Source organism: Dermacentor andersoni, chromosome 7 (assembly GCF_023375885.2).
Source record: "Dermacentor andersoni chromosome 7, qqDerAnde1_hic_scaffold, whole genome shotgun sequence".
In the NCBI taxonomy this organism is placed as follows: domain Eukaryota; kingdom Metazoa; phylum Arthropoda; class Arachnida; order Ixodida; family Ixodidae; genus Dermacentor; species Dermacentor andersoni.
Window position 1 is genome coordinate 73153691 of NC_092820.1, and position 25377 is coordinate 73179067.

The 25377-nt window shown below is 45.9% G+C and overlaps 2 protein-coding genes and 1 long non-coding RNA gene across 6 annotated transcripts in view; 2 read left to right on the forward strand and 1 right to left on the reverse strand.

The window, feature by feature from the left end:
- LOC126534312 (protein-cysteine N-palmitoyltransferase HHAT-like) overlaps positions 1-17992 on the forward strand; it is a 44729-nt gene extending 26737 nt beyond the window's left edge. For both annotated transcript variants that reach the window (XM_055072805.2, XM_055072806.2), the window contains 5 exons: positions 3577-3783; positions 5381-5416; positions 8881-9082; positions 12784-12928; positions 17793-17992. In XM_055072805.2, coding sequence (XP_054928780.1) covers positions 3577-3783; positions 5381-5416; positions 8881-9082; positions 12784-12928; positions 17793-17914 — 712 coding nt within the window. In that variant the 3' untranslated portion in view covers positions 17915-17992. The remainder of the gene's footprint in view (positions 1-3576; positions 3784-5380; positions 5417-8880; positions 9083-12783; positions 12929-17792) is intronic.
- Positions 1-25377, reverse strand: part of LOC129385743 (uncharacterized) — a 141999-nt gene that overhangs the window by 23816 nt on the left and 92806 nt on the right. The gene's annotated exons all lie outside the window — the stretch shown is intronic.
- Positions 21788-25377, forward strand: part of LOC126534306 (protein-cysteine N-palmitoyltransferase Rasp-like) — a 39322-nt gene continuing 35732 nt past the window's right edge. Inside the window, exon 1 of the mRNA XM_050181580.2 lies at positions 21788-21932. Within this exon, the coding sequence (XP_050037537.1) occupies positions 21889-21932 (44 nt within the window). The 5' untranslated portion in view covers positions 21788-21888. The remainder of the gene's footprint in view (positions 21933-25377) is intronic.

Sequence of the window (25377 nt, forward strand, 5' to 3'; positions counted from 1 at the left end):
TCTGTCTGTCTGTCTGTCTGTCTGTCTGTCTGTCTGTCTGTCTGTCTGTCTGTCTGTCTGTCTGTCTGTCTGTCTGTCTGTCTGTCTGTCTGTCTGTCTGTCTGTCTGTCTGTCTGTCTGTCTGTCTGTCTGTCTGTCTGTCTGTCTGTCTGTCTGTCTGTCTGTCTGTCTGTCTGTCTGTCTGTCCAGCCATCCAGCCAGCCAGCCAGCCAGCCAGCCTCTTACGTTTACTTAGTGGTACAAGCTGTTTACTAGCTTGGGCCATTAGGTATGTGCTCGTGGTCGTTATGCCAAGGTGGTTTCATCATCGTCAATCCAGCTTCATCACCAGTGCTCGCCATGCCGTTGTCAAGCATTTTACACTAATTCAGTGGCTCAAGTTGTCTAATGATAGCGGCCACTAGGTATGCGCAACTGCTTGTGATGCCATAGTCATCGCTGCGTTGTCGTCATTCCAGCCTCGTCAGCCGAGTCTCATCATGGCGTCGTTTTCACACCATCGTCGTCACATATTCGTAATGTATTTGTTATCGTGCCGTCATCGCGAAGTCGCCGGGGTCATTCCATTGTCGTCACTCCATCTACCTCATCCAATTTTCCTCCTTCCTTCGTTGTGATGCCATCATCACCTAAGCTGCCATTATATTGTCATTGTCATGCCATCGTCGTAATATTCTGATCTTCATTCCAATGCCCTCAAACCATTGTCACGCCATCGTCGTCATTGTGTGCTCGTCACACAGTGGTCGTACATTCATTGCCCTACCGTCGTTCAGACGCCATCGTGGTCATTCCAATGTAGTCTTTCTAACTTCGTATTCCTACTCTAGTCAGGCCTTCGTCCTCCAGCCATCGTCTTCACATAGTCGCGATCATGCCAGTGCGGTCACGCCATCGCCGTCAAACTGTAGCTTCTGTCATCGTAATCCCTCTAGAAGCGTCATCTCATGGTCGTCGTTCCTTCATCGTTCCATCGACGGCATTCCTTCTTCGCAATTTACAGTAATTATACTGTCATTCTATGGTCATTCGATGGTCATTGTGTCAACACTGTATTCTTGTCAGAAAGTCACCGTACGTATTCGTTGTCATGTCTTCCTCATCATGTCATCGCGATCGTTCCACTGTCGTCATTCCAGCTTCAATTCGGTTGGCGTCATACCTTCGTGTTAACGCTAAAGTCATCATACTGTGTTCGTGAAACCGTCGTCCTGACGACATCGTCATCATACACTCATCGTCATGCCGTCGCCCTCATCATGTCGTCTCCTTGCTGTCTTCATCATACCATCATTCTAATTTCACAATCTTGTTTCATTGCGATAGCAATTAAATGGACACTCCATGCGCATTTCTGCGGTCGGTGTCGCTATCGCCGTCGGCGATTCTACTTTCTTGGCTTAAAAGAACGAATGATGCATGTCATTTTGAGTGTTTTCTTGGTTGTTTCATCCCTTGTTAAAAAATATTTGAAGCACGAACTCGTAAAGCCATGACAATATTTTTGCTATTTCTGAAATGTAATTATAGGTCTATCATCATCATCATCATCACCACCAGTATCAGCAGCAGCCCCCGCCCACGCCGCTGTGTCTTTAAAGCCATCTGCGACGGGGGCACAGTTGGCCGCGCGCTGTGTTTTCGTGGCTTGAATCCTGGTGATGCAAGACGCAACACGAAGATCGATTCGCTCGCTGCTGCATCCGCGCTTCCTCACTCCAGCCTTTTGACGGCGAGTTTGCGAAGACATAAAGTGACATGTGTTCATGTTTGATGGTGCGCGTCTTTCGGGCGAAACTGCAACGTTTTATTGTGTCATGCCATCGTCATCATACCGCCTTCGTCGATGCATGGATAATATTTTTTGTTCATGATTCCATCATCGCCTCGGTCTCGACGTCAAAAAAAACAATCGGCGTCGTACGTCATGTTCACGGGCGATCTTCGCAAGCGAGTGTCTTCGAAAAGCTGGACGGTATCGGAGACAGTGTATGTCGCATTAAGCCGAAACAACAGAAGTTTCGCGGTAATGAAATGTTCAAAAATTGCTTAAATGGTAACCGCATTACCGCCGTCATCGTGAGACGAGTTCCATCGAATGTTTTTAATCGCTGTTTACGGCTCAAGTGAATGAGTTAGCTAGGATGAAGAACCACTCTGCACAAGTTTTTCGTTGCATTCATACGACCAACTTCGCGCTGTTGTAAACCTAACCTAAAAAGAAAAGCTGTAACCAGTCCAAGGTGATTAGGTTCGTTAGCTTAAAAGGAAAAAGTGATGCATGTCATTTTCACTATTTTGCTGATTGTTTCACCCCTTGTTAAACAAAATATTTGAAGAACGAACTTGCAAAACCATCACAAACTTTTTGCTAGTTCTGAAATTTACCTATAGGTCTGTCATCATCATTATCATCGTCAGCAGCAGCAGCAGCAGCAGCCTATTTACATGGTCACGGCAGGACGAAGGCCTCTCAGTGCAATCTCGCAATTGAGTGCTGATTCCATGCGCTAGCTTATTCCAATTTGCGCCAGCAAAGTTCATAATTTCAACGCCCCACTTCATTTCCTGCCGCCCTCCACTGCGCTCATTCTATAATCGTTCTGAACACCCATTTTGCAACGTTAATAGACAACCCATTATCTGCGCTACGCAATACATGGCCTGCCCAGCTTCATGTTTTTTTTTTTTTTTCTCCTAACGTCAACTAGAATATAGGTTATCCCCATTTGCTCTCTGAACCACACAGCTATCTTCCTGTCTTCCAACGTTAGGCCTAACATTTTTTCTTTCCGTCGATCTTTGCGCAGTCCTTAACTTGTTCTTGTGCTTCTTTATTAACCTCAAAGTGTCTCCCCATATACTAGCACAGGTAGCGTGCAATGATTGCATACTTTTCTCTTCGACAGAGCGGTAAACTCCCAGTCAGTATTGGGTGATACCTGCCCTGTGCACTCCAACCTATTTTTATTCTTCCGTAAAATGTCCTTCTCATAATCAGCATCACTTCTTAGTAATTGATACCGATAAACGCAATGCTGCACAGGCTCTAGAAAGGCGGACCGGCGAGCGAAAATTCTTGTTTTCTTGCCAGGCTATCAAACATTACTTTTGTTTTCAGCATATCAATATCCAACCCTAATTTTAGACTTTCTCAGTTAAGGTCCTCAATCATTTGTTGCAATTGATGGCCAGTATTACTGAACAAGGCAATGCCATCTGCAAACCAAAGGCTGCTGAGATGTTCGCCGTTGGTCCTCAGGTATAAGCCTTCCCAGTCTGAATGCTTGAATACTCCCTCTAAGCATTAGGTGAATAACGTTGGAGAAGTTGTCTCCTTGCCTGACCCCTTTCTTGATAGGTATTTTTCTGTTTTTCTTATGAAGAATTAAAGTGGCTATGGAGTCTTCGTAGATATTTATTAAGATATTCGCGTATACTTCCTGTGCTCCCTCTATCACAACCACATTACCCGTGCGTTTAACTCATTCCTGTAAGCGCTGTTGTTGCTAGACGCCAACTTCCATTCGTGTTGGTCCGATGTATCTGATTCTCCTTGTTGTATTGGGCATGCAGTTCGGCGATGTCGAAACTTCTCTGGACCGTCGCGAATCTGCGCACAACCAGCCTTCTGGGATACGGCTTGGCTCTCAACTTGTTCTTCTACCTGCGCTACGTGTTCTGCTACGGCTTCGCTGGTGCCCTGGCGCGCGCCGAGGGAATTGTGCTCCCGCCGCACTCCAAGTGCATCACTAGGCTAACTCGGTGCTCGCACTTTTGGAGGTAAGTGTGTCAACCAGCTTTGTCAGAAATAGCCACTCTTTCGAAGAGAACACATAGAAAAAGGGAAATGCAGGGAGCGGAGACCATGAGCTTTCTCAGATTAAAGCCGAGCGATAAAAGCCTTTCTTATTCTTAACTGTCCGATGCGCTCAGATCTGGCTTGCTACTCGGCATCGAAGAAGGGGAAGGGAAAAGAAAGAACGGTGGAGAAGGAAGAGGAGGAGGAAAATATGCACCAGCGTCGATGATCAGGCGAGATATGCGCGCTAATAAAGAAAGCTCCTCCTCCATCATTCAGGTCAAATTTATTCTCGCGTAGAAAAGCCCGCCCTAATTTTAATTGCCAGATGAGTACATCATCAAGCATGAGTCGTACCCCAAGTTCGACTTTCTCATACGTTTTCTTTTTCAGGTCGACAGCTTGTTTTGCTCTATGCAACAGGTGCTGCCTTTCATATACCATACACAATATGTAGTTAGCGCTGATGGATTAACTCGTAACAAAGATATATGATGTGTACTTTTAATCCACTGGTCATATTCTTGGGGGAGCTTATCCTAGTCTAATTCGGACAGGTAGTAGCCCCTTTATGAGCGCAATGCGAGGTCAACATTAAAAGAGCTGCGGTAAGTCTGCAATGTATTGGCGAGGCCAAGAGGGACACTCCCACTGAAGGGCGGCCGATGGTCCCGACGCTGTACTTGCGCATGGCCAAGGACACTGGGACGGTTGGTTTGCCACTCTACATTGGTGGAGGAGAATAGGAATGGAAAGAAAAAAAGGGAAGTGAATAAATGTACGCTACATTCACCCACCTCAACGTTGGCTACAGAGTTTGTTACAGGCTTCTTGAAACCAATCAGCCCTCTGTTTCTGTGTACATTTGCCCGATTGGTTGCTACAACTAATAAACTGTGCGCGGGCTCCATGTCCAGTGTTTTTATTTCAATGGGCTAGAATTTCACATGTTAGCGAGTATCGTGGAGGGAAGTTGTTTTGACATCGTTTAAAGGATACATGTAGAATAGGCATTACCACTGCTTTTGCCACCCCAAGAGCAGCAGATTGCACCCAGTCATTACGACAAGAATTGGTTTCTTCAAACCGTCATAAATGCGCCGCAGTGTAGAGCAACTTTGTAGGCATAAAATATATTGACCATTAGTACCGAATTCAGTGTAGATGTGAGCTGCAAGGTAAATTCTTTATCATGCACTTTTGTGGAAGAACGCTGATGCATGTCTGCCTATGGCACAATTTTCATCGAATATCAGCAGCTAGGCTAGATGGACTAAAGAATGATGCAAGCCTGATAGCACAGGCGGAGGCTTACGAGCTTTGTGAGGAAGCTACACGGTGTTTCCTGCCAGCTAAATTGAGAAGAAAGAAGCACAATCGCTTGCAGAATTGTTCTGCCTGCAGGATAAAGCAACCATAAGGTCAATGAAGGCGAGTTCGACAAAGAGGCTGGGGCTTCCGGTGCGTTCCTAATTGCATATATATTGGTTAACTTTAAAGCAAGCTGTCCAAATATACTCTCACTTCATTGCAAATATAAAAGTATATTTATTATTCCTTGCATTCTTTTACGCTCAGATACTTCGACCGTGGCATGCACCTCTGGATCAAAAGGTAAGTCAAAACAGCAAACAAAGAATCGTAAAACAGCGAAGTCAAAGAACCCTAAGCTTATGCCACAGGGGCGGAAAGGCTGTATTTGGCACCCATGTAGTTGAGATCATCCTGAGTAATATTCGGCACGCTGAATGATGTTTTACGTGCTTGCAACAGTTTTCTGTGGGCCTTTGAATGTTGCTTGAAAAATCTAAATACCAATCTCTTCGTTATTGAATGAGCATTAAATGCAGACAACGAAGGTGCATCCATATCGCCACAGACCGTCATTTTGCACTCTTTGGTGGACGGCCTACTTAAATTATGCTCCAGTCCTGGCGCAAAGATAGCAAAAGGAACACTTTCGTGGAGAAAGCATCGAATTCAACAACGACGCAAGCTAATTTGCTGTGTAGCAAGCAGGCGACGTAGGCGACGAGGAGAAATAATATTTCAAGCTTTAGCTTGCTCTACAGATTGAAGTAGACCAGTGATACAAGTAGGAGCTGCGGGGTGGAGTGGAATCCAGTGAGCGCCGTTAATCAAACTTATCATCGAGTTAAATGAACGTTTACGAGGCGTGCAGCGTTAAAGCAGCGCTAAATAAAAATATTAAGCCGAGTCTGATCGGCGCATTGTCCGTGTCTCATCGTTTTCTGTGTGCCAGTGAATCCCTTTCCACCGTATAAAATTGGTGCCAAAGTTCTCGTTCCTGCTTTTCAATTTGAACCAACCGATCCGTAAGGGAACAGTTAACGTAATCTCCACGTAACCTCCCTTTATGCCACTGGGAATCAGCCAATGCTGCCGTAACATGAGGGGCACTATAGTCTACTACAGGTAGCGCCGCTCCAATTTTCCTGGTTTCATCATATTTCTCGCTGAATAAAACTCTGTTCTCAATACGAATGAAGGATTTCTTATAATAGAAGCCTAATATGTCAGTTTAGCTCAAGTTCATATTTTTCTTTAGCTTCATTTTAAGTGTGCGCGATCTCTATGCAAGAGGCACGTAATGCATAGGGAAACTCAATTATTGAAAAAGGATACATGCTGGTCGTCAAAGTGCAGGAGTACGTAATTGCTTTGTCACATATATGAGATATATTGAGTAGCACTGCAGCCTCAAACAACATGGCAGCGAAGGGTTGCTTATCCCTACGAACTTCTAAACAAAACAATATGCAATTAGCTTTCCGGTTGCAATAAAATCAGTAATAGAAGGCCAGGGTGAACTTTGTAAAGGCTTGTTTCCATTCCACAACACTGAAGAAGCCGATAAAGACGCCTAGTTGCACAGCTTGGCTTTCTGGACCGTATGATAACACAGCCCCTAACAGAGAGACAAGCAAAGAGAAAAGATCATGCAGAGGAAGATGAATCAAATGCGCGCCCAGTATGCTACGCTACCCAGGGGGGAGGATGAAGGCAATAAATTGTGGCATTGCAGACATTGCACCTCGATGGGACCCGACGTGTGACCGAAGAACAGCTGTCGTCGTTTGTCGCCACCCGATGGATAAGAAATATTTATTTATTTTTCTTATACCAGTGCAAGCACCACGGTGTAGTAAGCGTGCAGCTAGTCAGCAGTAGCGCTAAGGCGCGTGTGCGCAAAGCTCACGCCAGCAGCAGATATGAGAACGCTGCTCTAGCTCCTTCGCAGAGTAGACCAAGCAGAGTGACGGTGCATCCCGTTGAGTTCGTCACTTTTGCAGCCAAACACGGAGACTTTCTAATCCTCCAGGCGCAGTCCGCGCATACACGACGATAGCATGACAGCACGACGGCAGTGTTGGCAACGGTGACCCCGCGAATACCCCTCGAGCGTCCGTACAATTGCTATTGTAATGAAGGTAATAAGGGATAGGAAGGTGGGTGGCAGCATTGCTGACACCCGTGTGTGCCCATCAGGTGTGCAGTCAGCCACTGACGTAAGTCAATTTCAAACATTTTAGAACACCAAGGAGCTACATAGTGAATTGCCCTTCCGCCATTAGCAGGCTGTACGCATTGCGACAACCCTGCAAGATTACCGCGTGGTCCTACCATGGGCTAGCATGGACCTCCAGGCGCTACAGCACGGGAATTCTTGGCTTGCCGGAGACCTCGCACATCGCTGGCATCCTAGTAGAGGCAGTGACTATGCCGCTCTCCTTGCTGCTCCTACAGCGGGGCCTCCATCACGTTGACAAGCTACATCGCACCCCGGATAGCGTGGTTCTGCTCTCAAGGATGCGGAGCCGACCTCACTTGCACATTTAAAGCCTGTGTCAGTTGTGCGACGAGGTCTCCGACCATCCTCCCACGCTAGCCTTACCACCACCTCCTCCGCACCATCAGCCACCGGAGGTGCCTACAACGCTGTATGGCCTCACGAGGAAGGCAGCCTCATCCTGTTCCCTGTACCAGGTGTTGATGTTCCAGGACCAGCTGTATGGATATCTCTACATCTATACGGATGGCTCCGTCCATCCCGCCTCCACATCTGCCACCGCATCTTGTGTTACCCCTGTCTTGGAGCACTCCAGAGTGTGCCAGCTGCCTTTGGCGGCAAGCTCCACCGCTGTTGAGGTGGTTGGCCCGCATCTGGCAGCGGACCTGCTGGTGGAGGACCCCCAGATTCGCCGGTCGTCATCGTTTCCGACTCACGACCGTCGTTCACAGCTTTTCAACGACAGGGAACTGCTGGCCTTGCCGTCGCCCTGCTGGCAGACACTTGTTTCGCGACCTTGTTTCGAGGGGCTTCAGTCTGTCGCTACAGTGTCTCTCCTCGCACGTCTGCGCCTAGGATGACGGCGAGGCTTACTCCCTGGTAAAGACAGCACACCATGCCACTGCACCTGTGACCACCACTGTAACCTTCTTCGACTATGCAAGGCACACGTTGCAGTGGCACCTTATGGCACTCCACTTCGATCGCCGCGTATAGGCAGTGGGAGACCCTCCCCGTTCCCCCGTTCCCCCGTCCCCTTCCTGATTGCCGCCTCACAAGGTGAGAGAAGTGTGTTGTGTGGCGCCTCCGGACCGGCTGCTCCCAGAGGTGCAGCAAAGGCTTCATACGAGGCCTGCTCAGCGTGTGGGGAGGCTGAACCTAAAGGGACTTTAGCTGAAACAATCCAGCATCTTCGTTTTTCGCCACGCTTTCTACAAAGAGAGGGCTTCTCTCTACGCGTCATTTAATCGCCTGGAACTCACTGCGGTCTCGGCATCGCAACTGCTGTTCCCCGACCGGCACCAAAGCTCCACCTTCAGGTGCATTCTCACGTTCCTGGAGGACACAGGACTGCTGAGTAACTTGTGAATCGGGCGCCTGGTCACCACTGACAGCCAAGGGCTCTTATTTTTCCATATATTACCCTCTCCTTCTCGAAAGCGCTGAGTCGTCCTCCCCAAAGGGTTGCAGAAAATATCAACTTTTCCTCATCACGATCTCTCTCTCTCTCTCTACTGTCTTACTATGAAGACACCTTTTTTTGCAGATATGTCTACGATCCCCTGGTTGGCGATAGAAGAGGGGCAACCTGGCTATTACTGGGCGCGGCGTTTGGGTTCAGCTTCAGCTGGCTTTGGCATGGCATGGACAGGCTGGCAACTGTGTGGTCCATTCTCAGTGTGCTCGGCATTGCAACGGAAGTGTTTGCTGCTGAAGCCCGGAAACTGCGGCCGATCAGGGACTTTGAGGTATGGAAACCGCGCTAGAAGTGACGAGACATTAAGCTGACGGTCAGTGTAAAATCGAGGCATGAACACTCAGAATTGACCGTGATCCCCTTTACGCCTTATTACACGTCCTAAAGTTTGTTGCTGGGCGTTTTATTATATTTAACCTGGTATATAAAAAACAACACGCACAGAACACAACAGGTTAAGCGCTACCCACTAACGACGCACATAAAGCGTAGTGTGTTATAATGTTTGTTTCATTTGTCTGAGAAGTAAGCTGAGAAAGAAATTTGAACGCATCTGATACACTTGTAGGAATTCACGTCTTGAACCGTTCTAATTAAATTATACACAAGGAACCACATGATGTCTGCTTACTTCAAAGTTGTGTATTTCTTTATCCGCGCACTAGCTGTAAGGGGGACCTCCTGCTACTACGACTCGCTGCGACAGCGAAGCCGAAACGAAATACACAACGGAACTCAGTCTGATTGCTACCCCTGAGAGGCTCTATTGCGATATCACTAAGATAGCACTGCATCCAGGACTGGCTCGTATTAAAAATTACGTTAAAGCCCTTGTAAATACACGCGGTATGCGTTAGTAGGAGTATCAGCCCCACAAAAACTCACATGTGGTTACGCAGTCTCTAGGTTCGATAGACCCAGATTTAGGTACTCTATATCAAGGTTCAATCCAGTTTATAATTACACGGTCTCACGAAATATGTGTACACAATGAGATACCTAACAGCATCCACACCAAACATCGAGGTGGGAGACAAAGTGTTGCTCTTAAATGGCCGTTTTTTTTTTCGCATCCAGCTGTGGCCAGCTTCATCACAGACCATGCTGCCAGTGCATCCTTAAAGGAGAGCTTTCATGTCTGCTACCTTGTTATCACGCTAGTATCAGGCTTACGACCGGTAATTTGCGTACTTGTTTCTATGTATTTGACTTTCGACCCCAGCATCTTTCAGTGACTAGTCTATGGATCAACGTCGAAGCAACATCAAACCAACAGCGTTCCTCCCACGGGACTAATGGCAACCTATGCACACTTGTGTTTCTTCTGAGAGCCACTCACAATACAAAAGTTCTCGCACACAACAGTGAGAAAATGTTAACATTGAATAGATAAGAGATTGGGTCACCGGCACCATGTCGCCATGTGCATCAACCGTAACTACAATAAGTGACTCAATGGTGATCACTAGGCATGGGTAGGGCTTGGTCACTAGTGAATATGAATCACTTTTTCTACTACCGCTTTCAGTAGCCTTCAATCGGACGCGTCGTCATTGACAGCATTCACATTCTCATACAATTATCAGTTAACTGTATAGTAAACCTGATAAGGCCTACTCACAAGTCAGCAAGAGTTACTTATTGTGTTCACATTAGTGTTAGCGCTCTTTTAAACCCTAGAACGTCGTGGATATGAAATGAAATGTCATAAAACACAAGATTCTACTGCATCTATTAAAAACTGTTGCCCTTAAGTCACTAGTCGTTATGATTCACCTCTTTTCTCTAAGAGTTGCAGTTTTCATTTCTCCATGTCTTCAAAGCTATCAAGTAAAACATCATAAAATGAGCTGTTCGTTATCATTGCCAAATGGTAAATGCACGTGATTAGTGATCACTAGTGATCCGCTCTGTTTGGCGCTCTCCAACTTTCACTCAGCATAGGGTCAGGGTTGTCAAAGGCAGTATTTTAGACAATTAGATCATGATCATTCATTGATGCTTAGATTGAGTCACTAGTGATCATTGATCACTATCTTCAGAGTGGCATTGGTAGCGTTCATTCATAGATGCCCACCATCGTTCGTATCAAGCTGTCGTAAAATGAGCACGTTTGATATCATTACTAAATTATAACGCCGAGTCATTAGGAATCACTAGTGATGCACTCAGTCCGGTGTTCTTGTACTTTAATGCAACATAGCATCATGGATGTCAAATATGAACTAGTTTAAACAACGATTCAATTACGAAAGCTAGGAAGCGCTAGGGTATAGTCGCTAGTTATCACGGATCGCTTTACAGTTGTAGCCATCATTTGGGTACGGCTTCACTGGTATCTGTCAAAACGTCATTAAATTAGCTTTTTTTCTGCTACTTACAGTAAGTGAAAAGCATAACTTTAGTGTACGCTAAATATGATGAAGGCGAAGGCCTGCGCATTCATCAGACATTCATTATGTTCTTGACATTGCCACTCTAATGCCCTTTTGCTTCCTGTTGTTTTATCACACCAAAGGCAGTGGGTTCGAGTGACTTAATTCACTCTACTTCAAATACCTCCACCTTAATTAACTCCACCCTAATTCACACCAAACGTCCTGGGTTCGACTCCCACCAAAGGCCGAGGGTTCAACGGCCAATTTCGGTGCCATAGGAACTTTGGTCTCACTACGCGGTACGGTCGAATTTTAGTTCCGTGAGCCATCTAAGGCTTACGTCTTAATTAATAATGCAAAGTCATTATTTATTACTATCGTGATGAGCTCGGCTCAGTTTTATTGTACTTTCATACAGCATAGGTTCATAGTAATGAAATAAAATCCTATTCAAACAGCTATTCAAGTTTCATAGTTCGGAGATGCTAGGAGTGAGTCATTGTAGATCATAAATTACTATGTATTGTGATTTAGCAATCATAGCAGAAAAAATGCGTATTCACTGCCATTTTGAAATATACCAATGACGACGTGTACCAATGGTGGCTACCACTGCCATACAGAACAAGTCATCCGCGGTCACTAGTGACTAATCCCTAGCCTCTCCTAGTTATCATAATTTGATCCCTGTTTAAAAGAATTTTTGTTTTACATCCTTGATATTATGCTGCATAAAAGTACAAGAACACCGGACTGAGCACATTGCTGGTGGTCCCTAATAAGTTGGCGTTATCAATTAACAATGATGCCAAAAATCCTCATTAGGCGACGACCTAATTTATGCCTATGGCGAGATGCCACCATGGAAGCTACCATTCTCATGCTGAAGATACTAATTCATGGCCACTAGTGACTCAATCCGAGCGTCTTTGAATTATCGTAATTGAATCGTCATTTGAATAAACTTTAATTTGATATACATGATGATATGCTGCATGAAAGTAGGAGAGAACCGAATCGAGCGCCGACACTATCATTTCGCTATCATCTCGCTATTTTATCGCTAAACCACTCTTTTTTTTTTTTTTTTTTTTGTCTAGAGCGTCTTTGGTACAAGTACGCGCTGTCACAGCTCTTCATGATTTTCTAACAGATCGCGCCTTCATGTAGTCTTTTTGAAAGACAATGGATTGTAAACGCCCTCGCTAGCTGACTTTGTGCATCTTGATGTGAACTTGTACTACTTGTATGAGCTTTATTTTTCTCCGTATAGCTTTTTATGCCGTGACTGTTCTGATCGAGTCTTTTTATTACGTTCACTGTCGCTGGACGCTCGCATGTCGCCACTGCTGCGCACTCTACATTGTGTAGCAGGCTACACCTGAGTTAAGTGATACCCTACTCTCCGCCACATTTCCTTCCTTACTTTGCTTCTTCCTTTTTTCGCTTGTATTTCGCTTGCATCTCATGTATTCCTGAATTTCTGGAGTTTGCTTCCGATGACTGGGATAGCCGGTCCTCAGGTGGACTATTTTGCTACTGACCCTTCCTGCTAAACTGTCAAATTTTTTTTACGTCATATATATCGTAACAGGCGCGACACCTAACCACACCTGAGCGGCTTCGGGTGGCAGGGTCTGTTCTCGGCTCTCCAAACTACCTGCTGACCATATTTGCCTGCATCTTCCACCTTGCCGACTTCGACATCTGCCTCATCCTGTGTAAGAGGATACTTCTCGGTATGTAATTCCTTCCCAGTTTCGCGTGTTGAATGTAAAAGCATTCGTTCCTGTGTCATGAAAGATTCCGTAAAGATAAAGAGGTTTCCAGACGAGATCGCGACGTCATGAAATCACAAGCCAGCAGCGCTTGCTGGAAGCACCTGGGTAGATTGACGATATAACATGAAATTAGGCCCAATAATCTTTCCAGGTGCACAAATGTTGCCGCAGTGCATACATATACACAGCAGCGTCCACGTCGTTATGTCGCAAACGATGGTTGTGAACGCGACAGCATACAGTCATCTACGCATAGTAACGCTTGTAAGTTTTCTTGAAACGCTGCGTTCTGCATGTCTTTGTTTTCATAGAGTACATGGCAAAAAAACGATGCAGGTCAGGTTTTCATTGACTAGATGAGCACTGTACTTCATGTAGAGTTTAATTAAAAGCAGGTGGAGGATGTATACAAGGCATGCCGTTTATCATGAACGAAGCTTTCTTTAGAAAGTGGCTTATTCTTTACAAATACGGCCAAGCGAATGTTATTTAGGGTGTCGTTGAGAACACACCAGTGAATTATAGTTCCTGCCATCCAATTATTTGAGTAAAAGTAATTATATAAGTGTTCACTTGTATTAATTGCCAAGGTGTCCATTCCGAGGCAGTAGAGAATCACAAGATACAACAAGATCAGGTGTTTCCACCAATGTACACGTCGCGTGTATACTCCTTTTGTGAAAAAAAAGAACGCTCGCGAAATTTGAAAAATACGATGTGAATCCACACTTGCACGTGGTACAGTTCAGGGACTGTAGCACACATAATTTGGCAGCAGCATCAAACACTATCAGTGGCAAAGCAGGCCGTTCATTGTTAACTTGCAGGATCCCCTAAGTCTTTTAGTACACCCCTTAGTATTCCAGGATCCCTTAAGCAACTTACCTGTCCGTGGTATAGCAGTTCATAGGATTTTCCTACACCTGAGAAGCTTTTGCTAATGGGCTTTCGTTTCCTCAGACAAGTACTCCTTCCTACGCCACTGAGCGTCAAGAAAGTTACGTTCTGCCAGTAAAAAATAAACTTTTTTGTAGCACTATCCTTGAGCTAATGTTCAGCATTGACGCTACCGAATTACTCAAAATAAGTCGTTCGACATGATGGCGCGAACAACGAATCTTTGAGCGGGCAGTACGGCAGAAAGATCCGTGAATATGCGATGTGTAATAAACTTAACTCGACTTATTTTTCCTCAACGAGCGGGTATCATGAAGATAAGAAGCCGCGATTACCCACCCACACCATTCATGGTTCGTTTAGACTTATATGAACGCATAAACGCCTTTGCTTGTTCAATTACGTATTTCGCTATGCTTGTGCGTTTACTTTGACTTGTTTGACAAGGCGAAAATCATCAGCCGGCATTACCTCTATTGCCAACATTATCTGCAGAGGATGTTTTATACGAAAGGGTATCTTGGAACTGTGGTAGCTCATTTAGTTGGCTCAGCAAGTGGCATGATTGCACAGCGAACGATCCTGCAAGTGTGCACACATTTCGGTTAATTTTGCCTTGTTTAACCCTTATTTCTCCTCCAGTACAGGGCAGCAGCCTAGTTAACCTCCCTCCGTATATCTCCCTCTCTCGCTCTAGTCTCTACACACAGAAAGGTATATATATATATATATATATATATATATATATATATATATATATATATATATAAACAGAGAGAGAGAGAGAGAGTTGTCGGACATTAAACTGTGTGTTGGCTAACGCATTCCACTCTATTTACGCTGCAAAAGGAACAAGGAAAGAACACACGGCACGTCCAAGCTAACACACACTCAAACTTATGCACTTTATCTCCCAAATATCACGGATAAGTGACTGGAATCAACTCGCAGAAGCTTGGATGACGACAACACCAAGAACCCATGAATGTTCGAAACTGAACGTTTAGTGATGGTCCAAAGAGTACGCGAGTGACTAGCGATAATGCTTTGCTACAAGCTATCACAATGTACAGAGTATACATGGCTTCCCACGGAACTTGTGCCAAGCAATTAAAATATGCAAATGCAACCTAGCCGAACAAAAGCAAAGGTAATGATGTCTGCTGTCGCTTGGGTATGCTCAGATTACGTTCTTCAGTCCACCTAATTAGATAAGTAATCCAAATTAATTAATCAACTTCTCAAACATAATAATTAGATGAGATGTGTCAATGACAAAATTGCAGAGCAATATGAAAACTCCCGATACAGCTTTCTGTTGCTCGATAAGTGCCACATAAATGTATTTTTACGAGTGTGAAAGATTTATTTTCCAGAAATACAAGAGTTCCTGTGGATATCATAGGCTAAAAGCTGTCGGAAAAACAGCATGACTGTGCCGATGGTTCGTTATAAGGCATACATGGTGGCTGCATCAAAAAATGGGAACATTGTTGGGCGCTCGAAATAAGTTAATTATTTAAATAATGCACAATAACAAGACCGAAAATAGTATAGAGGCTAAGAGAAAACATATTTCGTACACCAGAAAAAAGAAATACATGTGTGTAAGGGTTACAAAATAGTAACACAATTGGCTCTAACGAACGATAAAACAGTCAGTCATCACATGTTTACAAAATGCATTCGAAGTTCCTTGGATTAGGAAGTATATGTACCCTGATTTATTCGAAATATATGGTAGCTTATGTTGTAATGACTGTAGGCTATATTAATTATGAAACCACGGATCAAACCACGTACCACTATTTATCGTACTGGCAGAATGAATTTTAGGATCGACGATGAAGTAGGCACTAGGAAATTTTTGCAGGCAGTAAAAAGAATTTAGAAGGAGAAAAGTGTAGAAATATTCTTAAAATTAAATTATGGGGTTTTACGTGCCAAAACCACTATCTGATTATGAGGCACGCCGTAGTGGAGGACTCCGGAAATTTCGACTACCTGGGGTTCTTTAACGTGCACCTAAATCTAAGTACACGGGCGTTTTCGCATTTCGCCCCCATCGAAATGCGGCCCCCGTGGCCGGGATTCGATCCCACGACCTCGTGCTCAGCAGCCCAGCACCATAGCCACTGAGCAACCACGGCGGGTAGAAATATTCTATTTTCATAATTTTATGCTTTAAGGAAGCTAGCCGCATTGTCTCCCGAAAGCCTATGTTATCAATGTGCCGAATCGTCTTCTTTTGCAAAGGAACGATTTTCTTAATATTCCTATTTCCTGTAATCGTCCACGCTAAGCTACAGCAACTTAAATTGGAAGAAAATAAGGCATACTAAATGTTAACGTTTCCTTTGGGTGGAAGAAGACACCGACATCAATACAGAACACCTGTGATACCAGAAAGTTCTTTGCAGGTACGTTCAATATGTTTATCCCAAGTAAGGTGCGAAAAAAAAAGTACGTCTAATATTCTATGTTCATCAATAATTTGCAGTTCCTTACCAGCGCACACTAAAATTTGGTTACTAATAAGAGCTTTATTTTTTGCGCAAAGTAATGTTAGCTTTCGTAGGGTTTATTTTTAGGCAATTAGCTATTGAACATTCAGACAGCTTTGTGCGTAGATCATGATATTTTCCATTATTGCTTGCGAATTTGCTCAAGAAATAAGAAGAGTTGTGTCATCGGCGTACACGATAAATTTTACAGTTGTATCGATATTAGTCATGTCGTTATAACAGAGGTCAAAAAGCATAGGACCTAATGCGTTCCCGTGTTGCACGTAATTTAGTAAAGGAAGAAAACATGACTTCTCGCGTTTTATGCATACTGATTGTTTCCGATCGGTAAGGTAAGAAAAATAATCTTAATGGAGTGCCCCTAACACCATTCTATGATAATATCTATTGCAAAATTGCATAATTTTTACAATCGAACGCTTGCTGAAATCAATGAATAGTGCCAATGCGAAGAGATTTCTTTCCGTCTTTTTAGTACATGCTCCTTGAGTGTGAGCAAAGCAGTTTTCGTTGACCTGCCTTTACGAAAGCCGAACTGAGCGCTAGATAGAATGTTTTCTTTTTCGTAAAATTTTACACGCGAGAAAAAAATAATCTTTTCTGATGCTTTGGAAGATACCGCAATTATTGAGATGGGTCTGTAAATTCACACTTCGTTTCTGTTACCTGCTTTGAAAAGTATACTTACCCTACTCAGAAGCCCGCGAATACACGCAAAGTGCTTCCAGCGGCCAGTCTCGCGCCAATGTAGCATGCGGCCAACGACCCACATGCGCAGGCCGGCTTCCCCCTTTTACTTTCCACTGCTGCGGGACGGCGGCGCCATCAAGGAGCGATGGCTCACACCTAATACGCCCGCCGCAGCAGAAGGTAGAGGGGGGAAGCCGGCTTGCGGATGAGGGTCGTTGGCCGCTGGTGGAGAGGCTGACGGAGCCATGATCTGGAGAGCCGAGATGAGATGGGAGAGAGAAGGAGTTGCCTCACGGTGCGCATGCGCTGCAGCGCCCTCTACCGAGTGGACGGTCGCAGTTGCGCCTCCTAGGGTAGGTCTGGTACCCTAAACAAATGGCGCAGAAAGGTACGTGTGCTCCTACTTGAGCGTCAAAGTACCAATGTGGCTACCATGAACACATGTGATTAATTGTTACGTTGCACATATGTGTTTTGCTCACAAAGCATTGCATTCCGTCTATAATATTCCCTGAGTAAAGCGTTCTGTTTCACTTTGAACTAGCACTGAATAGACAGAAACACGTATTCCAGCACTCCTTATGCATTTACCGAAACCTTCGCTGTGTACAGATTTCAAGAGGGCACGTTGAATTTGGTTAATTTCTTAGGCTGAGGTTCCCTCTCTCTCTCTCTCTCTCACCCAGTCGTTTTTTTTTTTTTTTCTACAGGTTTCCCGTTCCCTCTTGTTCCTGTGCTGGTCGTGCTCTACACAGCGTGTTACATGCAGCACGACATTGTCAAGTGGGAGACGTCTGCAAGATTAGGGCGAAAAAAAGAAGCTTCATCTTGACAACTGATAGCACCACAATATTGTGCCAGAAATAAAGCAATAATATTAGATTAATAAACTGAACTTCTGCTCATTTAAGTTGTTTCTGCTACGCAACATCGCTGTGGTCCTTGTAATTAACCATTGATGGAGATACACTTATTAAGAATGTTTTGTGATTGCGTGACACCTGTAGCGAAGGAGAGCGAACCCCTACGAGCCCCCCCCCCCCCCCCCCCGCCCCTCTATGGAAACGGAAGTCTTTGACAACCAGCAAATACAGAGGCTCGTGTTACCAATTTCGGAGAACTTCTAGGCCGGCGTCGCGGGAAAATTCAACGTATACTTCTACATAAAAAAGGGTCACCATTTCGTTTGCAAATATTATCTAAATAAGAAAACTGCGGCATGGCGCAACTGCACACCTTCTATATAGTTAAATGATTTGTGCGTAAATCCAAGAGCTAACGAAAGTTTTACCAAAGGGATAACGTAAACCAATCGACACAAGCACAAGATTACAACATTGATACATGCATACTGCATGTTTCTTGCGGACGATGCACGCGGGCACCCCGACGAAGACGATGAACGCTCTCTGGCTCTCGAGCCAGAAAGCGTTAGCCAGAGAGCATTCGTTGTCGCCGATTTTCTTTTAAGCGACGTGATCCTGCATGGCACTCCACACGAACTGCTCACTGACCATGGTCAGACATTTCTTTCTAAAGTCATCGCCGACATCCTGCAGTCCTGCTCAACTAAGCACAAGCTGACTACGTCTTATCATCCACAGACTAATGGTCTCATGGACCGTCAGAGTCCTTACCCGGACACACGTGCTTGCAGAGTATGTCTCATCCGACCATACTGATTGCGACCTTGCCCCACCCTATATCCCTTGTGCATATAATTCTTCGCGTTATGACAGTGCCGGTCATTCCCCGTTCTTTCTGTTGTTCGCCCGAGAACTCGCATTGCCACTGGAGGTGTCCCTTCCATCCGCCGTATCAGCGACCAGCGAGTATGCACTTGACGCCATCACCAGTGCAGCCCGAGCACGCGATATTACCCGCGCTCGCCTCCTGTCCTCGCAAGAGAAGCAACGGCGTTTGCACGTTCGCCAACACAAAGACGTCCACTGTTCGCCTGGATCTCTGGTACTCCTGTGGTCGCCGACTCGTTACGTTGGCCTGTCAGTAAACCTCCTGTCTCGGTACACAGGCTCATATCGAGTGCTGCGTGCCGTGACTCCAGTTACGTACGAAATCGCCCCAGTCAGTACCAATGCCTCATCTGCCCCGAATTCCACTGACGATGTGCATGTCGCACGCCTCAAACCATATTACTCTCCTGTTATCAGCGATATTTAGACGCACTGGAATGGTGCTTGCACCGCCGGGATACATGCACATTGCGTGTTTCTTGCGGACAATGCACGCGGGAGCAGCTACGAAGACGACGAACACTCTCTGACTCTAGAGTTGTCGGCTGAACTGGCCGGCGCTACATTATCCTTTGTAAATATACTTTGTAAGTAGTCTCTAGTCCTTAATCCTTCGTTCGCGGAACATTATAAAAGAAGGCAGCGTCCCGGGTAAGAGAATTGGATACACGGATGAAAAATTCGTCCTTATCAGGGACATTTCTGTGACAAATAGAAAAGGGAGGCACGCTTCTGGCATATCATCATCATGCAGAGTACGTTTATTCTGCGGAAGAAAGAGAGGAAGTTCTGGAAAGCCATGCGACCGGTCTCTGTTGTTTATTGTTGGTGCCGACTGTGACTGTGGCTTCTACTGTAACCGTAGCTGGTATAAGTAAGATTGACGAAGCTGCCCGCGTCGTCTGGAGGATAGCTATAGGGGCTTGTTGGTACGGCATATCTTATTTTGTTGTAGCGCTGTGTGTGTCAGATCTGACTTTGTGTTGTCCTTGTCGTTTAGCGCTGTGTGTGTCCGATGTGCTTTTCTGTTGTCCTTGTCGTTCAGCTTGGGCTACAACAAAATATGTCGTCGGGAGATTAGCGAGGCAGGAACACCTTCTGTTTGCTTCCGCTCTTGTCTGCAGTTGCGCTTCAGCACAACAGCTCGAGGTTGGAAAAGGTATCATGCCGATGGAGATAAGCGAAGTACGTCCTGTCAGCCAAGCCCTCAGATCAGCCAGCGCCTTGCCAGTACTTTTGGAGAGGGTAGGAACAAGGTGGATTTCTTCTGTTGACGACGAGGTATCATGGCAGCGTCCATGGGTCTGGTCTCTCACACCCCCTGGGGACTGAAAGGACTGAAGACTAGGACACAAAGCACCTGAGTGCACCAGAGAGCTCCTTTAGTACGGACGTTAAAAAAGTAAAAAGCTAATAAATTTTATTTCTTTGCGTCACCGACAACTGGGAAGCTCAAGGAACATCTGCGCATCCATGCAGTCGCTATCAGTCATATCCCCATCTATAGCTTCGATGTAGCTGCATGATAGTGGCAGCCTAATTTTGTTAGAAATTGTAAGTTTGCTAGTTTCGTGCGTTAGCTTGATTTAATACGTTCAACCATTTCGTCGTTCCTCCCCAAGGCCGTGTCTCAATTGCAAATACAGAATCCCCATACCACATTTCGACGCATTCGACACGTACACACCCACCCACACACACACACACACACACACACACACACACACACACACACACACACACACACACACACACACACACACACACACACACACACACACACACACACACACACACACACACACACACACACACACACACACGCGCGCGCGCGCACACGCACGCGCACACGCACACACGCACACACACACACACACACGCACGCACGCACGCACGCACACACACACACACACACACATACACACACACAAATGCACACACACACACACAGACAAAACCACACTCGCGCGTGCATTGTGTAGCGATACCTCCTCTTGGTACATGTAATTATGAGAATTGTAAATGTTCTCCCATTTCCATCTTTCATAACGGTCACCTTTAGAATGCCTTTAAAACTAAACAGCTACGAACGATGGTGATGATAACTTCTAGGATGTGTCGGTTTTCTGGCGCGCTATAAACATGATTCTGATTTTTTTTTACCCGCAGAAGTCAATCGCGAACAAAGCTTCGGGCGGAAATGGAAAGTGATATTGTAATGAGGGTATCGCACTGTTTAAATAAGTTTGCTTTTTTAACTTTTATTTAGAACATACTGCAAATCTCATGAAGGATTATTGCAGGAGGGTCACAAGGTCAAACAATAAACTTAATGAAGTCATCGTTTTGTAACCAAATAGTATCACGCTGCTGTTTTATTGTTATTGTTTTTTGTATTGGAGTTGCTTTCATGTAATAAATGTCACAGCTGCACAAAAAAAAATCCACGCGAGAAATGTCATTTTTTAAGAATAAAATATCAAACGTACTCACTACGAAAGCAGCATCAATGTTTAACGGTGACATGTTAAAATTTCCACTGGTACATATACCATTTCGGGAAGGCCACCGGAAGTGGCATAAATTGTTTTATGCGAGCTACAAGCGTCAGGGCGCGATTATGTTGTAGTTGTTTCCTGCAGTTCAGAACGCGGCGCCGTGTGATTACAGCGCGGTAAGCTTCATCCCCGACGCATCATCTCACATTCAAAATGCCGTTGCAACATAATGCACGCTGACCTTCCGTCACAAAAAAAAAAGAAAGAAAACGACACGAACGATCAGAGCTTAGCCACATGCGTCTATATTCTTGTGGAAGCAGATGTGCGTTTGCATTGATTCCTTAGCTTGTTTTTTTTTAGTTCTACTTCCGCCTGCACTCGTATGTCTAAGCAATTAGAGTTGCAGGTGCCTGCCACGTTGGCTCGGTGCTGGGTGAGACATATGCGGATAGCATGTGGTCTCGTTAATTATTAGACGCCAGGCTTCAGGGAAGCTTGAGATGTTTTAATCACAGTGCATTGACGACCACGGCTGCGGTGGCGGACCAGCAATGAAAGAGAAGCGGGCGAAGAGTGCAAACTCGAAAATCAACAGGTAAGAAATAATATTTAAAAAGAAAGCAACCTGCAGTAGTTGATCTGGGAAATGGCGGAAATACAAATAATAATTACAACGAAGCCGCCGAATAAAACAACGGACGAGCGAAGGCGACATGGGACAACCACGTAGGCGCAATAACCACGTAGGCACAATAATAAGTTGCCCAAAACAAGCTCTGAGGAAGACGAAGTTACTCAGTGCTAGAACGCATCTGTCCTAGCTAGCCAGTTTTCGTCAAATTTTCATCAGTCTCTGGGGCATTTTCCGCGTCCTGGCTTGAGGCGATGGACGCGGAACGTTCCGCAGGCCCGTGCTGCCAGAAGTCTGCAACGGCAATCTCTTCTATGAGTCAAGGCACCTGGTCAACCACCAGTGACCGCTCAAGAGAGACTCCTACTCCTGTGGCCATGGATGCAGAGCCTATTGCCGGCCCGTCTGGCAAGATCACTACATTAACAAGTTCCTCAAGGAAACGAGGCACCTGGTCCAGCACCAGCGAAGACACAGAGGTCTACTCCATCACAGGTGACGACTCATCTGATGACAGCTTCGTGTCGGTGAGGAGCCGAAGGGCTAAAAGGAGGCTTATCAAGGCGTCGTCACCAGCGAGTACGTCAACCATGCAGGCAGGTAGTGAACGCTGGCCGCACACCATCCTCTTCATGCCAGTGGATTCTTCTGTCAACCTTCGAGTATTGAACAGGCAAGCTCTCTCTGTTTTTCTTGAGGGAAAGGCGCCAAACGAAATCAAGGAAGTCCGGCTGAACACACGAAAGAATGTTCTAGCTGTCGACACAACCCGTGGAACCACGCTGGAGACGCTACGACAGATAACAGATTTGGGCAACATAAAAGTACGATCGGTCATACCTATGGATGGGGCCTGCACTGCAGGTGTGATCTACGATGTTGACTTGGCTATTTCGAACTCGGACCTGCCAATTCTGATCAAACCGGCATACGAAGGAATGGTCATCACGCACGTATGCCGACTTGGCAACAGCCGTTGTGTGAAGATTGTGTTCAAGGGGGATTCCATCCCTTCGCACGTAAAGGTCGGTCACTTCCGACATGTCGTACGACGGTTTATCCCAAAGCCGCTTCAATGCCACAAGTGCTTTAAGATCGGACATGTTAAGGGCGCCTGCGCAAACTCCCCAATATGCCCCCGGTGCGCGGAGTCACACACGGTAGATGTCTGCCATGCCACAAACTTTAGGTGTGGCAACTGTGAAGGCACCCATGAAGCGACGTCTAAAGAATGCCCAAGAATGAAAAAAGAGTTCGAAGTTCTGAAGCAAATGGTGAGGGATAACTCAACCCATAGAGAAGCCTCAGAAAAGATCCGGCGTCGACGTCGTCATCGACGGAAACGCTCAAGACAGGGTGGAGCTCGTGCGCCGCTTGCGCCAACGCCATCATCTTCAAATAGAACGCCCGAGAGCACAAGGAGGCCTCCGACGGAAAATGCTGCCCCCGTGGAAGAGTGGCCGGCGCTTGCAAGCTCTCAGTCTTCTAAGGAGCCTCCACGCTTGATGCTCCCATCGAAGCCCGCTTCTGTCGGTGAGGCTTCAACAGTCGACTGCCAAATGATCCCGGTGCTGCGATCCATTGTGAATGTCATCAGGGCCATGCTGACAAGCATTGACACTCCATCTGCTCGTAGTGGACTACAAGTGCTCGACGCGCTGAACCCCGTCCTAGCAAGCCTTGAGTGAAGCCATGACTGACAATCACAAGTCATTTCGTAAGGAGGTCAGAGAAGCGTCGATCCTTCAGTGGAACGCGAGAGGTCTAAGATCTCGCATCGCCGATTTTCGTCAATTTGTTCTCACTAACCGCTTTCCAATCATTGTCATCTGTGAACCAAGATTATCCCATCCAATGAGACTATCCGGCTACGAGACAATATTCTCATCAAGGGACATCAAAAGTAGCAAGGTGGTCGTGTTTATTCGCCGTGAACTCACTTACGTCGTCCAACCGGTGCAACATCATGACGACAATCAGTATGTGTGCATGACTGTTAAAAATAGGAAAGTCACCTTTGCACTCTTGGGGGTGTATCTATCTCCATCAAGTCGATTTGACACCAAAAGGCTAGAAGACATCTTGAAAACACAACCTGGTCCATGGATTATCACCGGGGATTTCAACGCTCACCATACCATTTGGGGAAGCTCAAAGGTTAACGCGACGGGAAGACGACTAGCTTCATTAGCTTCCAACAATGGTCTCTACCTGCTGAATGACGCGAGTCCAACATTTCTGCGGGGAATAACGTACAGCAGCTGCCTCGATTTGACTTTCGTTTCCCACCGCCTCGCCACACATGTTAAGTGGTTTTTGGACATTGAAACGCACGGAAGTGACCACATCCCCACTTACCTCAAGATCAAGGGAATGTCCAACACGTCTACGTTCACCACGATACGAAGAATAGATTGGTCTGTCTTTAAATCCCAGATTGAGGACGCTTGTCACAAAGGCCTCTCTTGTGGACTTCAACAAGCTATTAAGAAAACGGCACAGACGGCCACGCGCACACTTACGTGTTCTCCAAGGTATTCTGAATTCGACCTGGAATTGGAGCGGCTTCGTGCGATTCGCCGTCGTGCCGAAAGGAGATATCGACGCACTAAGTCAATTCAGGATCTCAGAACAGCCAGGCGAATGCAAAAGAAGATACAACGCCGAATGGATAAACTTGAGGCTCAGCGTTGGTCGAAATTTTGTGCGTCGCTAGATCCACGCAAACCGCTATCTCAAATATGGAGAACTGTGCGAGGTCTACGTTCTGTTCCGGAACAGCGTTTCCCGTTTAAGGCCCTAGCACTATTCCAGCGCCGACAAGACATTGATGTGGCGGAAGACTTCTGTGCTATGATTGCGGGCCAGCCAACTCGCGCAGGTTCGCTTACATTGAACCGTATTCCAGATTCACGCGATTCACGCATGGATCTGCCTTTCACGACGCAAGAGCTTGACGCGGCGCTCGCCCTATGTAATCGGTCGTCGTCGCCTGGTCCGGATGACATATCTTACCGCATGCTATGTCACCTTGGTGAACGGGCACGAAGTGCACTCCTTCATATCTATAACGAGTCCTGGCAAGAGGGCAAAGTTCCTCAAGATTGGAAGCTCAGCCGCCTGGTACCGCTTCTTAAGCCTGGCAAGTCTCCCTTAGAGATTACTTCATACCGACCAATTGCGCTGGCAAGTTGCGTTGGGAAGGTAATGGAGCGAATGATCCTCGCCAGACTTGAGTGGTATCTTGAACATTACGAAATCTACCCGGACGCCATGGCTGGTTTTCGACGTCACCGATGTTCTATCGACAACGTTATCGATCTGGTAACCTATGTTCAACACCAAAAGACGTGTAAGAGGTTATCTGTCGCAATGTTCTTAGATATAAAGGGAGCCTACGACAACGTTC